At 45.6% G+C, this 15,178-nt stretch overlaps 2 protein-coding genes across 2 annotated transcripts in view; one reads left to right on the plus strand and one right to left on the minus strand.

Annotated features, from left to right (window-relative positions):
- The window catches only part of AMD1 (adenosylmethionine decarboxylase 1), a 27,825-nt gene extending 20,504 nt beyond the window's left edge, over positions 1 to 7,321 (minus strand). Inside the window, exon 1 of the mRNA XM_042446698.1 lies at positions 6,586 to 7,321. Within this exon, the coding sequence (XP_042302632.1) occupies positions 6,586 to 6,740 (155 nt within the window). The 5' untranslated portion in view covers positions 6,741 to 7,321. The remainder of the gene's footprint in view (positions 1 to 6,585) is intronic.
- Positions 7,293 to 15,178, plus strand: part of CDK19 (cyclin dependent kinase 19) — a 132,832-nt gene continuing 124,946 nt past the window's right edge. The window contains exon 1 of the mRNA XM_042446696.1: positions 7,293 to 7,701. The gene's annotated coding sequence lies outside the window, so the exon portion shown is untranslated. The remainder of the gene's footprint in view (positions 7,702 to 15,178) is intronic.

Raw genomic sequence — 15,178 nt, forward strand, 5'->3', positions numbered from 1 at the left:
AAGAAGGAGGCTCCTCCCTCCCTAACTGTCATCTTTCAGCCTCTGAGGGAGAGAGAAGGCTGGCCCAGTACCATCAGGGGCTGGCCTGAAGAAGGAGGCTCCTCCCTCCCTAACTGTCATCTTTCAGCCTCTGAGAGAGAGAGAAGGCTGGCCCAGTTCCATCAGGGGCTGGCCTGAAGAAGGAGGCTCCTCCCTCCCTAACTGTCATCTTTCAGCCTCTGAGGGAGAGAGAAGGCTGGCCCAGTACCATCAGGGGCTAGCCTGAAGAAGAAGAGCCCTCCCTCCGGTCCATCTGCCTTGGTCCAGGCCTCAGAGGGAGAGAAGAATGCTGGACCTGATTCCCTCCCTCCCTCACCATTCCCTTCTCCTTTTGTGTCGTGTCTTTTAGATTGTAAGCCTGTGGGCAGGGAACTGTCTGTTATCCCCTCTATTGTAAACCGCTCGGATTCCCAGTGATTGGGCGGTATATAAATAAAACCTATTATTATTATTATTATTATTATTATTATATATACTGATATGTGATTTCATTGAGAGTACAGACACTTCCTCTGCACTCTCTTCTTCTATACTTTGGGAATAAGTGCTCTATGAATTCATCCTCTTCATACAAATTGTGTGTGTGCTTTGAACAGAAGGAAAACTTACAGTGGCACGTGAGACCCACTAGGAGCAATTCATTTGTGGGTAGGTGCCTTCATTTATCTACTTCTGTGGTCCACAGAAAACAGTAAGGCAAACATAATATTCCTATTGCTGTCAAGATATATAACTTGAAGCAAGTTTACTAGAATTAAAAAAAACACCCTCTTTTCAGATGTTAGTGATGAACCAAGATTTGCTTTAATGTTTGGGACAAAACAGGTGCTAGAACTAGAAGATGAGGTGCACCATTTGGATTGGACACCCCTTGGTTGCTAAATCTATCTCTAACAGAAAAAGCCATGTACAATGTAAAGCCAGCAATACTGATTTACTGCAGATGAAGTTGTATGTTTGAGTACTATGCGCGCGCGCGCACACACACACACACACACACACACACACACTCTTTTTCAGCACTGAGTAGAAGGCCAGTACAGCCACAATACTTTTATTTTATAAGGATAAAGGAGTTCATGAACAATTTTAGGCTCCACCAAGCTTCCATGCAGGGCAGCTGAGAAGCTAATGTTATTGACGGACAATCATGTGCATCAAGACTGAGTTCCTTGGACAAAAGGCAGATGCAACACCTACAACTGAATGAACTCAAGCTTCTTCCTCAAAAACAGAGCTATTCATGAAATGGAACATATAGCAAGCAGATCACCTTACCACTTGATAAAACAGTTCACCATATTGTGAATCTTTGTTCAATGACATCCACCCTAATTAGAAACAGAACACACTGAGGAACCAACTGCCTCATGTGATCTAACCCAGCATGGGCTATTGGGACCATCCAGAAATTATGGGTCTACAACTCTCAACAGCCCAAGTCAGCACAGTCAGTTGTGAGAAATTATGGGAGCTGCAGGCCACAAACATCTAGAGAACTTCAGCTTCCCACTTCTGTCTAGTCAGTTTCCCCAAAGTAAAGCCTGTTTTATATGTGGCAGCATGGCATAGTGGTTTGAGCACTGGGACTATGACTCTGGAGACTAGGGTTGAAATCCCTGCACAGCCATGAAAACCCACTGGGTGACCTTAGGCAAGACATACTCTCTCACTCTCAGTGATCAAATTCTGCTGAGAAAATCCCATGGCCTTAGGATCACCATAAGTCAAAAATGATTTAAAGCCATACAACAGTAAGAACCTTGTTAAATACCCTAAAGCTGTAGTTCCCAAACTTTGAATCTCCGTGCGTTCCGAACTGTAGGACCAAGGTTTGGGAACCACTGACCTGAAGGCAGATCTTGTCTGATCTTGGAAGCTAAGGAGGGTCACAATGGTTAGTACTTGGATGGGAGACTGCCAATGAATACCAAGTGCTGTAGGCTGTATTTCAGAGGAAGGAAATGGCAAAACCACCTCTACGTATTCCTTGCCTAAGAAACATCTGCTGTATACTACCAATAGCTGTCCTCCCTTCCATAAGGTTTTACACAGCAACAATGTTGTAAGATAGTTACTTGTTTGTGGAAGTGAATACTTATCCTAGCTCTTCTGTTCCTTTCAAGATGACACACTTCTAAATGTCCTTTATGGCAATTCAGCCCAAAATGTATGCCTTCAAACAAGTTACACTTGCTCTTTTTAACCTCAACCATAGAGTTCTCAGAAAAGTTTATTTGTTTAAGCTAGTTCATTCCTCCAATGACCTAGTTATCCAGACCAATAGGTGTTGGGAGGCCTTCAGGGCAAGACCAGCATGTGATGGCAGGTGCATGCAGGAACTATCCAAAGAACAAGTAAACTTAAAATGAGACAGGGACCTGGATATGTGCTTAACACCAACCCCTTCAGGCCCCCAGCAGCTAAGGCAAACACCCCTTTCAAATGTCTTAAAAAACTACTCAGCACCATAATTTAAACATATGGTGGACCTTTCACTGGTGATCTATCCAATCTAAACATGCATCTGAGGAAGGAGGCTCAAGTCTGTGAAAACTCATGGTATCAGCTTCTTTCTTTCAGTGAGTCTCAAAGGGGCAACAAGACCCCCCTTGCAATCTATCCAGAAGGCTACAAACAGCCTCCTCACTCAGGCCTTCGTTGCCTGTTTCAATCAGCCTTATCAAGGACAGTTTCCACTCCGGCTTCTATGCCTGACAAATTATACAGACCTAAGCTACTGAAACTGACTCACGGGGCTCCGGTCCTCCTCCCTCAAGGCAAAGCCAACACAAGCCCCCTGCAGTCATTCCTGCGTGGAGCCCAGCCCTTCCCCCACTACCCTCTTGGGCAGAGCTGGCTCTTCCTCCATCATCCACATTCCTGAAATGCCCACTGGATGACAGCCCCAGGCCCAGCCCTTAAATCCGACCCCTGCCACCCCATTGGCTTGCCTCCTTTATGGGGAAGGCGAGGCCACTCCATCTGGGGGCCGGGCCAGAAGCCTCCTCACGTTTCTCGCTCTTCCAGCCACATTTTTTAAAGGCAGGCGGGGCCTCTCCCTGCTCTGCACACAGGCACACAAATAAGGGCTCCTTCCCCAGCCAAGGCCTACCTGCCTTCGTCCTCGCCTCACCTTCACCCCCACCCCAGAGGCCCAAAATATATCAGACCTCTGCCTCAGAAGCTAAACATAGTTCCTCTATGAAAGAGGACCCGCTTACTACTGGTAGTAGCAAGTGACTCTGGGAGCTCATTCAAGGGACGTCCGTGTGGCCAGGAGGAGGAGGCCCCAGGCTTTAGTGGCCAAGGCTGGTGGCCAGAGGGGAGCCATGCTCACACCCACACCCCGCCAAGGGTTTCTCCCCATGCCAGGAGGGAACGAGGTCCTCCTCAGTGGCGGAGGTCCTAAGGACAAGAGAAACATGAACAGGACTTCCCAGCGAAGAGGGAAGCAGTCCCAGTCCAGGACAATACTCCTACTACGATGATGTCACATCAACACAACTTTCTTAAAACTATCACTGCTGTCACTGCTAACGTTAATACCCCTATGATTTACTGTGATTTAATTACTAGTGGTCCCTCCACATTCACTAGGGTCAGGGGCACAGGAGCCCCATGAATGTGGAAAAACCGCAAATAACAAAATCACCATGCTTTTACCTGAGAGAACACCTCTCTAGGAATCTCTAGCTCTTCCAGTGCAACTCTGTGGTCAACATCTGCCAGACATTGACCGCAGAATTGCACTGGAGGAGTGACAAATGCCTAGTGCAGTGTTCTCTCTAGGAACCTCTAGGTCCTTCACTGCGATTTTTGGTTCAAGTTGACCACAAAGTTGCACTGGAGGACCCAAAGATTCCCAGAGAGAACATAGTACTACAATCCATGAATACTCAAATCTGCAAAAGTCAAAGCTGCAAATGTGGAGGGATGACTGTACTTGCAAAAAAGAAAAAGAAATCTTCCTATTTGTTCAATGCTATCCTACCTAACTTAACCAGAACTATCCTTAACCACAGCCTGCACTGAGAGCCAGCCTGGCTCAGTGGTTCAAGCCTTGGACTGCGAATGAGAACCAGAGTTTGAATCCCAACTTGGCCATGAAAAAAACCCACTGGGTGCAAGTCATGCTCTCAGCTCCTCCTCAAGGATAGGCAGGAGCAAGCCCCCTCTAAAGAAACTATAACTAGAGAAGAAAGCCCCATGATAGGTCCAAAACAGACTGCAGAAATAATATGGATTGAGACCATTTTAACGGTCCTGGCTCAATGCTAGGGAATCCTGGAAACTGCAGTTTTGTGTGACATTGAATGGCTTGAAGGCACACAACAACAGCCTGTAGATTGGGAGGAGAAGGAATGAAAAGAATGGGAGGAGTGTGAGAGGAAGAGAGAAAGAAGTGATGAAGGAGGAAGGGAGGTGGAAGGAAGGGATTAGATTGATACGTGATTATTTTGTTTAGCAGATATAACTGTGAAATAATAAATTTGGAATAAAAATACACTTGTACATCCACATTTCCAGCTTTCACTTCTGCAGATTTGATTATTCACAGATTTTATTAATATGTTCTCTCTAGGATATCTAGGTCCTCCAGTGCAACTCTATGGTCAACTTTAACCAACTGTCGCACTGAAGGGCCTAGAGCAGTGGTCCCCAAACTGTGCCCTTTGAGAGATTTTGGACTTCAGCTCCCAGAAGCCTCAGCCATGTTGGCCAATAGTCTGGGATTCTGGGAGGTGAAGTCCAAAAAATCCCTTAAAGACCAGAGTTTGGGGACCACTGACAGAGATTCCTAGAGAAGACTCCACTAGGCCTTTGTAGCTCCTCCAGTGTAATTCTATGGCCACTGTCTGGCAGATGTTGGCCACAGAGTTGCACTGGAGGACCTAGAGGTTCCTAGAGGTGTCCTCTTGGTTAAAAACATGGTGTTTTTGTTATTTGTGGGTTTTCACACATTCATGGGGTGGTGTCCTGTGTCCCTGACCCCAGCGAATGTGGAGGGACCAGTATAATTTGTTTTAACGATTTGTACAGCACCTTAATTATTGTTATGCCGCAACTGTTATATAGTGGGGGGGGGGGGATGGAGGGATTCATTTTGTACTATGAAATTTTTATCACTGTTATGAACCGGGATAAAATTATTAATATTATTATTATTATTATTATACACGGCCACCCCCATGGATTTAAAGCTGAGGGAGGGGAGAGGGAGGACGAGGGGGCTGAGCCCCTTCAAAGTCCTTCCGTGGGAAAGGCGTCAAGGAGAAAAGGCTCCTCATCTCTCCCCCACCGCCAGAGTCAAAAATGCCCGCTTGAAGGAGGCCGGCTCCTTCCCTGACAAGGGCACGACGTTCAGCCCTGCCTCCCTCCCTCCCTCCCAGCGGCCCAACTTCCCTCCTCAGAGCTCGAGGCGCGCGCCGCCTCTGGAGGCCGTTAGCGTCCGTTGAGGAGCCAGCCACCATTGCGCCCTCCCTCCTTCAAAGAGCTAAATGGAAATGGAGGAATAAAAGGAACTTCTCAGATCCAAAACACGCTCCAGAAACGATCCATTCGACATGGCTTTAACATGCGTCACTCTTGCCCAGGCTCACTGACAGGGAATCCTGGGAACTGTAGTCCATGGTGGCACCAGAGCCCTTCTGCCTGACATACATAACAAGGCTAAGCGGCTCACAAAACTCCACTTCCCAGACCGTGCTCTGCTGTAGATCCAAGAAGTTTCTTTTATCCCTCCATTTTAACTTAGACTCCTCCGTCAGGAAGAGCTCTGGTGCCACCATGAACTACAGCTCCCAGCATTCCTAGCACTGAGCCGGGGCGAGTTAAAAGGACGCATCCACGCTGCAGGGATAAGGCTGAGGCCGCTTTAACTGCCCCGAGCAGAGAATTATTTAGCCTTCTTCCCTGTCACCAATTCCCTCACGCTCACACATTACACGCATATACGCACTATTATCGCTATGATCCCCTTACATCCCCCCATTTCTCCCAATATAGACGCTCAAGGCGTGTGTATGTGTGTATATATACACACACAGTGATCCCTCCATGCCTACGTATTTGATTCACATGTCCTCTCTAGGAATCCCTAGGTCCTCCAGCGCAACTCTATGGTCAACTTTTCAACTGTAACCTGAAGTCGCCCTGGGAAGACCTAGAGATTCCTAGAGAGGACGCTCCGCTGGGCGTTTGCGGCTCCTCCAACGCAGTTCTATGGCCGGCCTCCATAGAGTTGCGCTGGAGGTTCCTAGAGAGGCGTCCTCTCAGGTAAAAATACGGGGTTAATCGCGGCTTCCCCCCACGTTCACGAATATGGAGAGACAAGTGTATATAGGCACGGCGTTAACTGCGTCCTGGCTCAAGGCTCTGGAATTCTGGGAGTTGGAGTTTGTTGTGGGCCCGGAGCGGAGGAGCCAGGACGCAGTTAAAGCGGTGCCAAAGGGTGTTACTTTCTCCAGTGCGGAGCAAGCTCGAAGCAGAGCCGCCATGCCTCCTCCCACCTTCCCTCGTGGCTCTGCATGTGCGCCGCCTGACCTGGGGATGGTGCGGAGGTCGCCGGAGCCCTTGCTCTTCTGGAGCGCCTCCTGCGGCGAGGGCTGCTGCTGCTGCTGCTGCTGCCGGGCGAACCACACCTCCAGGAGCTTCTCGGTCCCTTCGAAGAAGTGTGCGCCGTTCTCCTCCTCCATCATGGTGAGACAAACTCCGCGAAACCAACAACCACAGAAATTATAAAACGAAACAAAAAAACAAAAACCCGAAACAAATAGACGACAGACACCCCCGGCCCTCGACGGCTGCTCTGCTCCCGCTCCTGCCGCCGCCGCCGCCGCCAACGCCGCCCTCCTCTCCTTCTCCTCCGTCTCCTTCTTGCCTTCCTCCACCGGCTTCAGGGCCGCGGCGGTCTCAGCCCGTCCCGAGCAGGTTTCACCTCTTGATTGACGGGGTTGCAATCTTATATTAAGCTATAAAGGGGGGGGAAGTATATCTATCTATCTATCTATATATATATAGATTAGATTTTTATGCATGTATATATAGATATATAGATATATATACCCGGGAGCGGTTGCGCGGGGAAGGTTTGCTGCGTCTCCTTTCGGGATGGGAGAAAGGAGCGAGGCGGAAGGCGAGGGTCGGCGGTCGGGCGTGCAGGCGAGGCGAGGCGAGGCGAGGCGGTTCGTTTCCTTGGATTCCCTGTTACAGAGACAAGCGTTGAGCGAGCGCTAGCTAATGTCGCCGGCCATACTGTGTCAGCGAGGGGAGAGAAGAGAACCGCGCAGCGGCTTTTATATACGCAGGCAGGTAGGTCGGGAGGGACGCGCTATTGGCCCGGAGCCGGGTAGTCCCGCCCATCCTCTTCGCTCTGATTGGGCGGCCGCGGTGCCTGGTAGGCTACGTTCCAGCTCGCGCGACCCTCGGCTGGCACGCGCCAGAGCAGCCCCGGCGGACGGTGAGGAGAACTGCCGCTGAGCGAAACCGCAGGGAAGGAAGGCAGAGAGAGAGAGAGCCAGACTGCAGGAATAACCCGGTTTGGCACATGTCTGTGTGCGTTTGGTAAAACTCGAGGCAGGCAAAAGCAAACAGATGCACTGGGGGAGCAGCCAAATGATTTCCTTTTAACAGTGCAACAGCAAGAAGAAAAGTTCTCAGGTTGGTACTGATGGGAAGCAATTCAGTATTTAGTGGCTAATTAGCTTACAGCAAGATTTAATTCACTATCTGAAAGTATTAATTAAAAAAAGACCTTCACAACCCAGTGCTGGGAAAATGTGCTGTTTCTATTATAGCAGCACACCTCACATTGACAGTGTGCAGCTGTCAACATATGCATGCACTTGTTTATTGTGATTTATTGTTATTTACAGTATTTATACCCTGCCCTTCAGCCCCAGAGGCTCTCAGAGCAGCTTACAATTATTATTATATTCAATTAGACAGTTCCCTGCCCTCAGGCTTACAATCTTTTTTTACAATCTTGATTTTGTTATTTATTAATTGATAGTTTAAGAAATGTTACTTGCTTTTAAAGGCTCAATTTGGTCTGAAAAGTAGGGGTTGTGGTGGTGGTGGTGGTGGTGGTGGTGTGCCTTCAAGTTGTTTCCGATTCATGGTGACCCTAAGGCGACTCTGTCATGGTGTTTTCTGAGCCAAGATTTGCTGAGAGGAGGTTTGCCATTTCCTTCCCCTGGGGCTGAGAGAGCATGGCTTGCCCAGGGTCACCCAGTGGACTCCATGGATGGAGCAGGAATTGAACCCCAGTTCCAGAGTTTTAGTCCAGCACTCAAACTACTTTGCCATGCTGGCTGTCTCAAAAATGATTTTAATAAAAGGAAATTAGTAGCATTATAGAATAATATTATCAAGCAAGGAGAAGAGGCTCCATATGCCATCAAGTTCAACCTGCTTGCTAGCTAGAGCATCCCCAGCAGAGTTACCTCTTTCATTCTCACTGAAGGAAACAATTCCCTCAGTGGGCAACTCTTTTGTGCCTCATGTAGCGGTTTGAGTGTTGGACTAGGACACTGGAAGGCTACCGTTCGAATCCTCACTTGGCTGTGGAAATCTACTGGATGATCATGGGCAAGTCACCCCCCCTCTGAACAAATTCTGCCAAGAAAAGAGCATGATATGTTAGCATTCGGACTGTCATGTCAGAAGTGACTTGAACACACAGAACAGCAACAACAGTAAAGTATTGAAGAATGATGTCTTCCTGTTAAAATTTATTTTAAAAAAAATCAATGGCATGGAGCAGCAAAATACAGCTGCTTGAAGAATCTTCAAAGTGCCAATTATTTTGATTTGGGAATCCTCCAAACGACAGGCATTGGTCTATATGTGATGGCTGTTGAGTCAGTACTATGGTACTGGTACTGTGTTGAGCCACTGCCATTTGAAAATCATTCCTTGTGAAAGCATATGCTACTACACCTTCACTGAGATGAAGCTATTTGAATGTAACATGGATAGTTCTTTGTGGGTTTTTCTGGCTATGTGGCCATGTTCTAGAAGAGTTTATTCCTGATGTTTTGTTGTCATCTTCAGAGAATGCTGACCTGGAAGAGAGTGGGGTGTGTGTGTGTGCATGCACACACACATATACATACATACTGTGTGATCCTGGGTAAGGAGGAGTGATTCCCATGTTAATCTGTGTTCTGTTGTTGATGGCCTCCTCAGGGTAGGAGGATATGAAAAAGAGGATTAGTCTGCTAATTGGTGCTCATTGTCTGCTGGGAAACCCCTGACCCTGGGAGATTTCTCATTTGCATTTGTTGAGTCTTCATCTTGCTGCTTTTCAGGACTGGTAGCCAACCCTTGTTTACTTTAAGGGATTCCTTTTCCTGTTGAAATTGTCCAGGTGTTTGTGGATTTCAATGGCTTCCCTGTGCATCCTGACATGGTAGTGATTGGCATGGTCCAGAACTTCAGTGTTTTCAAACAGCATTTTATGCCCAGGATGGTTTGTGGCATGTTCAGCTACTGCTGATTTTTCTGGTTGGCCCAGGCTGCAGTGTCTCTTGTGTTCCTTGATTCTTGTTTGCACACTGCGTTTGGTGGTCCCTATGGAGACTTGTCCACAGCTGCATGATATATGGTAAACTCCCTACAGCTGTGAGAGGGTCTCTCCTGTCCTTCCCTGAGTGCAGCATTTCCTGGATTTCCTTGGTCGGTTTGTAAACCATTTGGAGGTTGTGCATCTTCACCACTTTGCCTATTCTGTCTGTGACTCATTTGACACATGATAGAAATACACAGATTAACATGGGAATCAGTCCTCCTTACCCAGGATCACACAGTATGTATGTATGTATACATACATACATACTGTCCCCAAAGAAGAGATACAAGGACTCCCTGAAACAACATCTCAGGCTTGGCCAAATTGATCACCAACAATGGTCTGCCCTGGCCTCGCATTGGGAGGCATGGAGACACACATGGTGCTGCAGCCTTTTTCAAAAGCTCACGGCAAACGAGTCTTGAAGAGAAATGACAACGCAGAAAGAACCACAACCCAGAAACATCACCCAAGGAGACTTTCCGCTCTGCTTTCTGCAACCGGACCTGTTTGTCCCGGATTGGCCTTTTTAGTCACCAACGTGCTTGTACAAAGCGCGTGATGAGTCCTTCCTGAATCTTCGTTCGCAAAGCAAAGCCAGACACACACACTCTTCCAGGCAAGCATTCTCTGAAGATGCCAGCCACAGATTCTGGCGAAACGTCAGGAATAAACTCTTCGAGAACATGGCCACATAGCCTGAAAAACCCACAAAAAACTATGGATCCTGGCCATGAAAGCCTTCAACTTCACATCATAACATGGATAATTTCTATGATAGCTGTTTCCATTTGTATCTCAGAAGTTATTTCCAGATACTTCCTGTGGTTGAGAAAGTGGGTATTAAGAAAATGGGAACCTTTGTTTGGTTTATTACCAAATGTAGGAACATGGATTGATTACATTTGGGGGGGGGGGAAGGGCTAAAAAAGTCTACTCATTTTCTGAGGTGTGAAACTTAAGATACTTAAATGTTGTGGTTTCACCCTTAGTAAACACTGTTTAGCTGTACAGCTGTGCCCTTCCCTTTTATGTTGTTAGAGTCAATACAGATTTTTGCTGTGCAACAGGTCGGGAGTTTCAAGAACTCTGTCCCCATGACATTTTCTCTTTTTACTTGGAAAGCAATGCTGTGCATTTCCGCTTAGGTCTTAGGTCCATTGAGTTTAGTGGGAGACCAAGCTGTTCAAATATACACAGGCAGCTATAAGCCTCAACATGCTTACCTTGAAAGATACTGTACCTTGCTGAGTAAAGTAGTTATTTATTTACAGTATTTGTACCTCACCCATCAGCCAAAAAGACTCCCAGAGCAGCTTCCAAATGGTTAATTTGACAATTCCCTGCCCTCAGGCTTACAATCAAAATAATCAAGTAATCCACAAGGAAAAAGGGACAGCAGATACAGCCTACTTTTCTTTCCTTCTGAGGCCAGAGCAAGGGCAGTTGGAATGGAGGGAGGGCTGGTCATCAAAGTTTACTTGTGAATAATAATAATAATAATAATAAATTTTATTCTTTCCCACCTCTTCTCAAGGTGGGATACATCATATTAAAATACAAAACACAATAAAAAACACAAGCAGTCAAGTATCGGGCTGTACTATAATATTTTACATACTTGTGAAAAGTGTTATATCTCCTGGAGTAGCATTTGGAAGATTGTTTCCCCATCTGCATTTAAGTAACAAAAGCCATTAGGGTATTCCCTTTGCTTGACCAATTTAAGCTTTCTCTCTTATCAGTCTTACGCAGGTCTAAAACTCACTGCAGAAATAACCCAGTTTGAGACTGCTTTAACTGCCCTGGCTCAATGCTAGGGAATCCTGGGAACTGTAATTTGTGAATCATTTAGCTTTCTCTGTCAGAGAGCTCTGGTGCCATAATAAACTACAATTCCCAGGATTCCCTAGCACCGAGCAAGGGCAGTTAAGGCGGTCTTAAACCGGATTATTTCTGCATTGCGGATGCAGCCATAGTCAAAATCCTCTGTATTAAGTAAAAGTATTAAATATAATACTAGAAATTAACTTTGCTTGATCAATTTAAGTTTTCTCTCTTGTGAGTCCTAAAGTATACACACACACACACAGACACAGACACACACACACACACAGAATCCTCTATGTTAAGAAGTAGTACTAGAAATATCAAGAAACACAATTACTATTTTGCCTCTTAGCACCAATTATAAAAAAATTATATAATGATAATAACATAAATAATAATAATATATAATAAACTTATTATTATTATTATCCCGCCCCTCTGCACAATGCAATCAGGGTGGCTTATAATATTAAAATATACATTGCATAACATAATCCCTAGTCTCACCCTCCCTTAAAATACAGTTAAACCAATTACAATTAAAACATTTTAAAACAATAGCAATAAATAGTCAATAAATGGTAACTGTAGCCAATCAGAGGTCAACTAGTTGGGTCTTCTTTTTGGTGGCCAGGTATCTATCCAGGAAAGGTCTGCCAGAAGACATCCGTCTTAACAGCTGTTTAAACTGGTAAAATGACAGATCTCATCTGGCAGGCCGTTCCATAATCTGGGAGCGATGGCTGAAAAGGTCCTCTGGGAGCCTGATGTATGGATACCTTTTCACCTCTACACTAAATGGAAATAACTCCATCCCTTTTCTGTAAGGAGAGGGAAGAGCATCACAGGTCTCCTGCCTTTGTCAATATGTATTAAGGTTCAACTGGATGACAACTCCTGTTGTCTTTAGAGTAAGTGGAGACTCTAAATATATGAAGATATATTTTATAATATAGATATATTCTAGATATGAATTTCATGTGATGTTTTGTTGTTGGCGTGTGCCTTCAAGTTGTTTCTGACTCACGGCAACCTCAAGGCAAGCTTAGTACATGGTTCTGTTGGCAAGATTTGTGCAGAGAGGGCTTGCTTATTGTCTCCTTCTGAGCTGAGAGAGTGTGCCTTGCCCAAGGTCACCCAGTGTTAGAATCCTTGGATTCTATCAGAAATAAACAGATATGAGAGAGGTTGGAGATAATGGAGTGGGAAAAATAATAGTAGTGGGCTGAGAATATTTAGTTTAGCTATAGACGGGATAGGCTTAAGGGGAGGGCAGATACTGATACTTCGTTATTAGTTGCAAGAGGCCTGGAGTGCCAGTACAGCCATATGTGGTGTTAGAAACTGTTAGTTAAGTATTAAAAAGGGGGAGCGAGGGGGATTTTGCAGATGGAGAAGGAGGGAGAGGAGTGTTAGGGGTGGAGTTGCTGGGGATTTTATGTATTGTAATTGCTGGAGATGGGCAGTCTCAGTTTAGAAGCTGAATGAGTCACAAGTGCCGTTTTGGAAATCTTCAATAAAGTGCTGTTTGTTTTACATCAAACCTGACTGATTGATTGACTGATTGATTGATTGATCCAAGAGCTGTCTGACCGTTCTGACACCCAGTGGGTTTCCATGGCTGGGACTTTGAACCTTGGTCTTCAGAGTCATAGTCAGACACCCAAACCATGCCACATTGTCTCTTGTGATGCTATGACTCATTTATGAATGCCTTGTGTTTATTATTTTATTTATTTCTTTCATTTTTATGCTTCCCAAAGTGGGATCCAAAGCGGCGGCTCCCAGAAAGCCACTTACAAATCTGAATAGTTTGACTTCATAATAAGAGACATTTCTTAATCTATTGAGTTTAAGGCTAAAGAAAATAAATAATGTTTGGTTTATGTTATGATAGAGATATGGCACACACATAACGTGTTTTGTGTTTATCTGGATTTTATAATGGGAAGCAAAGCTTGATTCAGTCAAGTCAGAATCAAAGGAAGTAAGACGGAGTCTCTATGATAAATAGAAAGATGAAAAATTATGAGGTATTTAATGTTTATTATAGATTACAGAAATCAGGAAAGGAAGTTCTAACAGATGTGGATGGATGATTATCTGTTTGTTTTGTGTAGTTTTTGTTGGTATGCTTGATTTTGATTCTAATTTTTTTATTGTAACGGATTTTCTAGATCCATTTCAAACCAGATTTAGGCCGGGCTATGGAGTTGGTCACCTTGGTCAATGATCTCCGTCTGGGCATCGACAGGGGAAGTGTGACCCTGTTGGTGCTCTTGGACCTCTCAGCGGCCTTTGATACCATTGACCATGGTATCCTTCTGGAACGCCTGAGGGAGCTGGGAATTGGAGGCACTGCATTGTAGTGGTTCCAGTCCTACCTCTTGGGCAGGTTCCAGATGGTGTTGCTTGGGGACAGTTGTTCGACCAAGAGGGAGCTTAGGTCAGGCATCCCTCAAGGTGCGATTCTGCCTCCAATGCTGTTCAACATTTACATGAAGCCGCTGGGTGAGATCATCTGGAGACATGAGGCAGGGAGTTATCAGTACTGTACACTGGTGACACCCAAATATGTTTCTCTATGTCTCAGACTTATTCAGTGACTAAGGATGGCATCTCTCCTCTAAATGACTGTCTTAATGCGGTAATGGACTGGATGAGGGAAAACAAACTCAAATTGAATCCAGGTAAGATGGAGGTACTTGTAATAGGGACCCCCAATCCGGGAATGGAGTTATGCCAGCCAGTTCTGGATGGGTTCACACTTCCCCTGAAGGACTATGTTCGCAGTCTAGGGGTTGCTCCTGGAGTTGTCCCTTCATCTGACGGCTCAGGTGGATGCGACTGTCAGGAGCACATGCTGTCAGCTTCAGCTGATACGCCAACTGCACCCCTTCCTGGAACGGGGAGACCTTGAAACATTGGTACATGCTCTGGTAACCTCTTGGCTCAACTTTTGTAATGCATTCTACATGGGGCTACCCTTGTGTCAAGTTTGGAAGCTTCAACTGGTACAGAATATGGCAGCCAGGTTGGTTACCGGCACACCTAGATATGCTCCTGTTACACCAGTTGTAAAATCCCTTCACTGGCTGCCTCTTAGCTTCCGGGCAAGATACAAGGTGTAGGTTTTAACCTTTAAAGCCCTCCATGGCTTGGGTCCTGACTTCTTGCAGAAGCACCTTCTTCCATGTAATCCTCCCCGCACTCTTCCTACCCTTGGGAAGAATCTGCTCCAGCCTAAGAGGACTAGATTTACTGCAGTGTCCCAGAGATCCTTTCCATCAGCCGCTCCCAGGCTCTGGAAGGGCCTGCCAGATGAGATCCATCAGATTACCACCCTGGAAACCTTTAAGAAGGCTATTAAGACGGATCTCTTCCGGCAGGCCTTTCCAGACTAGAACACCCTTGCTGACCTGCCTCCCCCCCAGTTCCCTTTCATCTTCCATCTTTATGTACCCTACCTGGACTCCGCTTGAAATTTTTATCACATTTTAATGTATTGTATATTAATGTTTTAACTTTTTTTCCCAGTTTAATCTCTTTTTAGGACTTGGTTATCTTTTTATGTGAGGGGGAGGGTGGGAATTTTGGAATTTTTAATGTATCTCTTTTAATTGTACTGTATTTTACTGCTGTAATCTGCTTGGATTCCCTGAGATTAAGCGGAAGATAAATATTATTATTATTATTAATTTTATAAGACCACTAAAAGCTTTTTAAAAAACCCTG

Source organism: Sceloporus undulatus, chromosome 1 (assembly GCF_019175285.1).
Source record: "Sceloporus undulatus isolate JIND9_A2432 ecotype Alabama chromosome 1, SceUnd_v1.1, whole genome shotgun sequence".
Lineage (NCBI taxonomy): Eukaryota > Metazoa > Chordata > Lepidosauria > Squamata > Phrynosomatidae > Sceloporus > Sceloporus undulatus.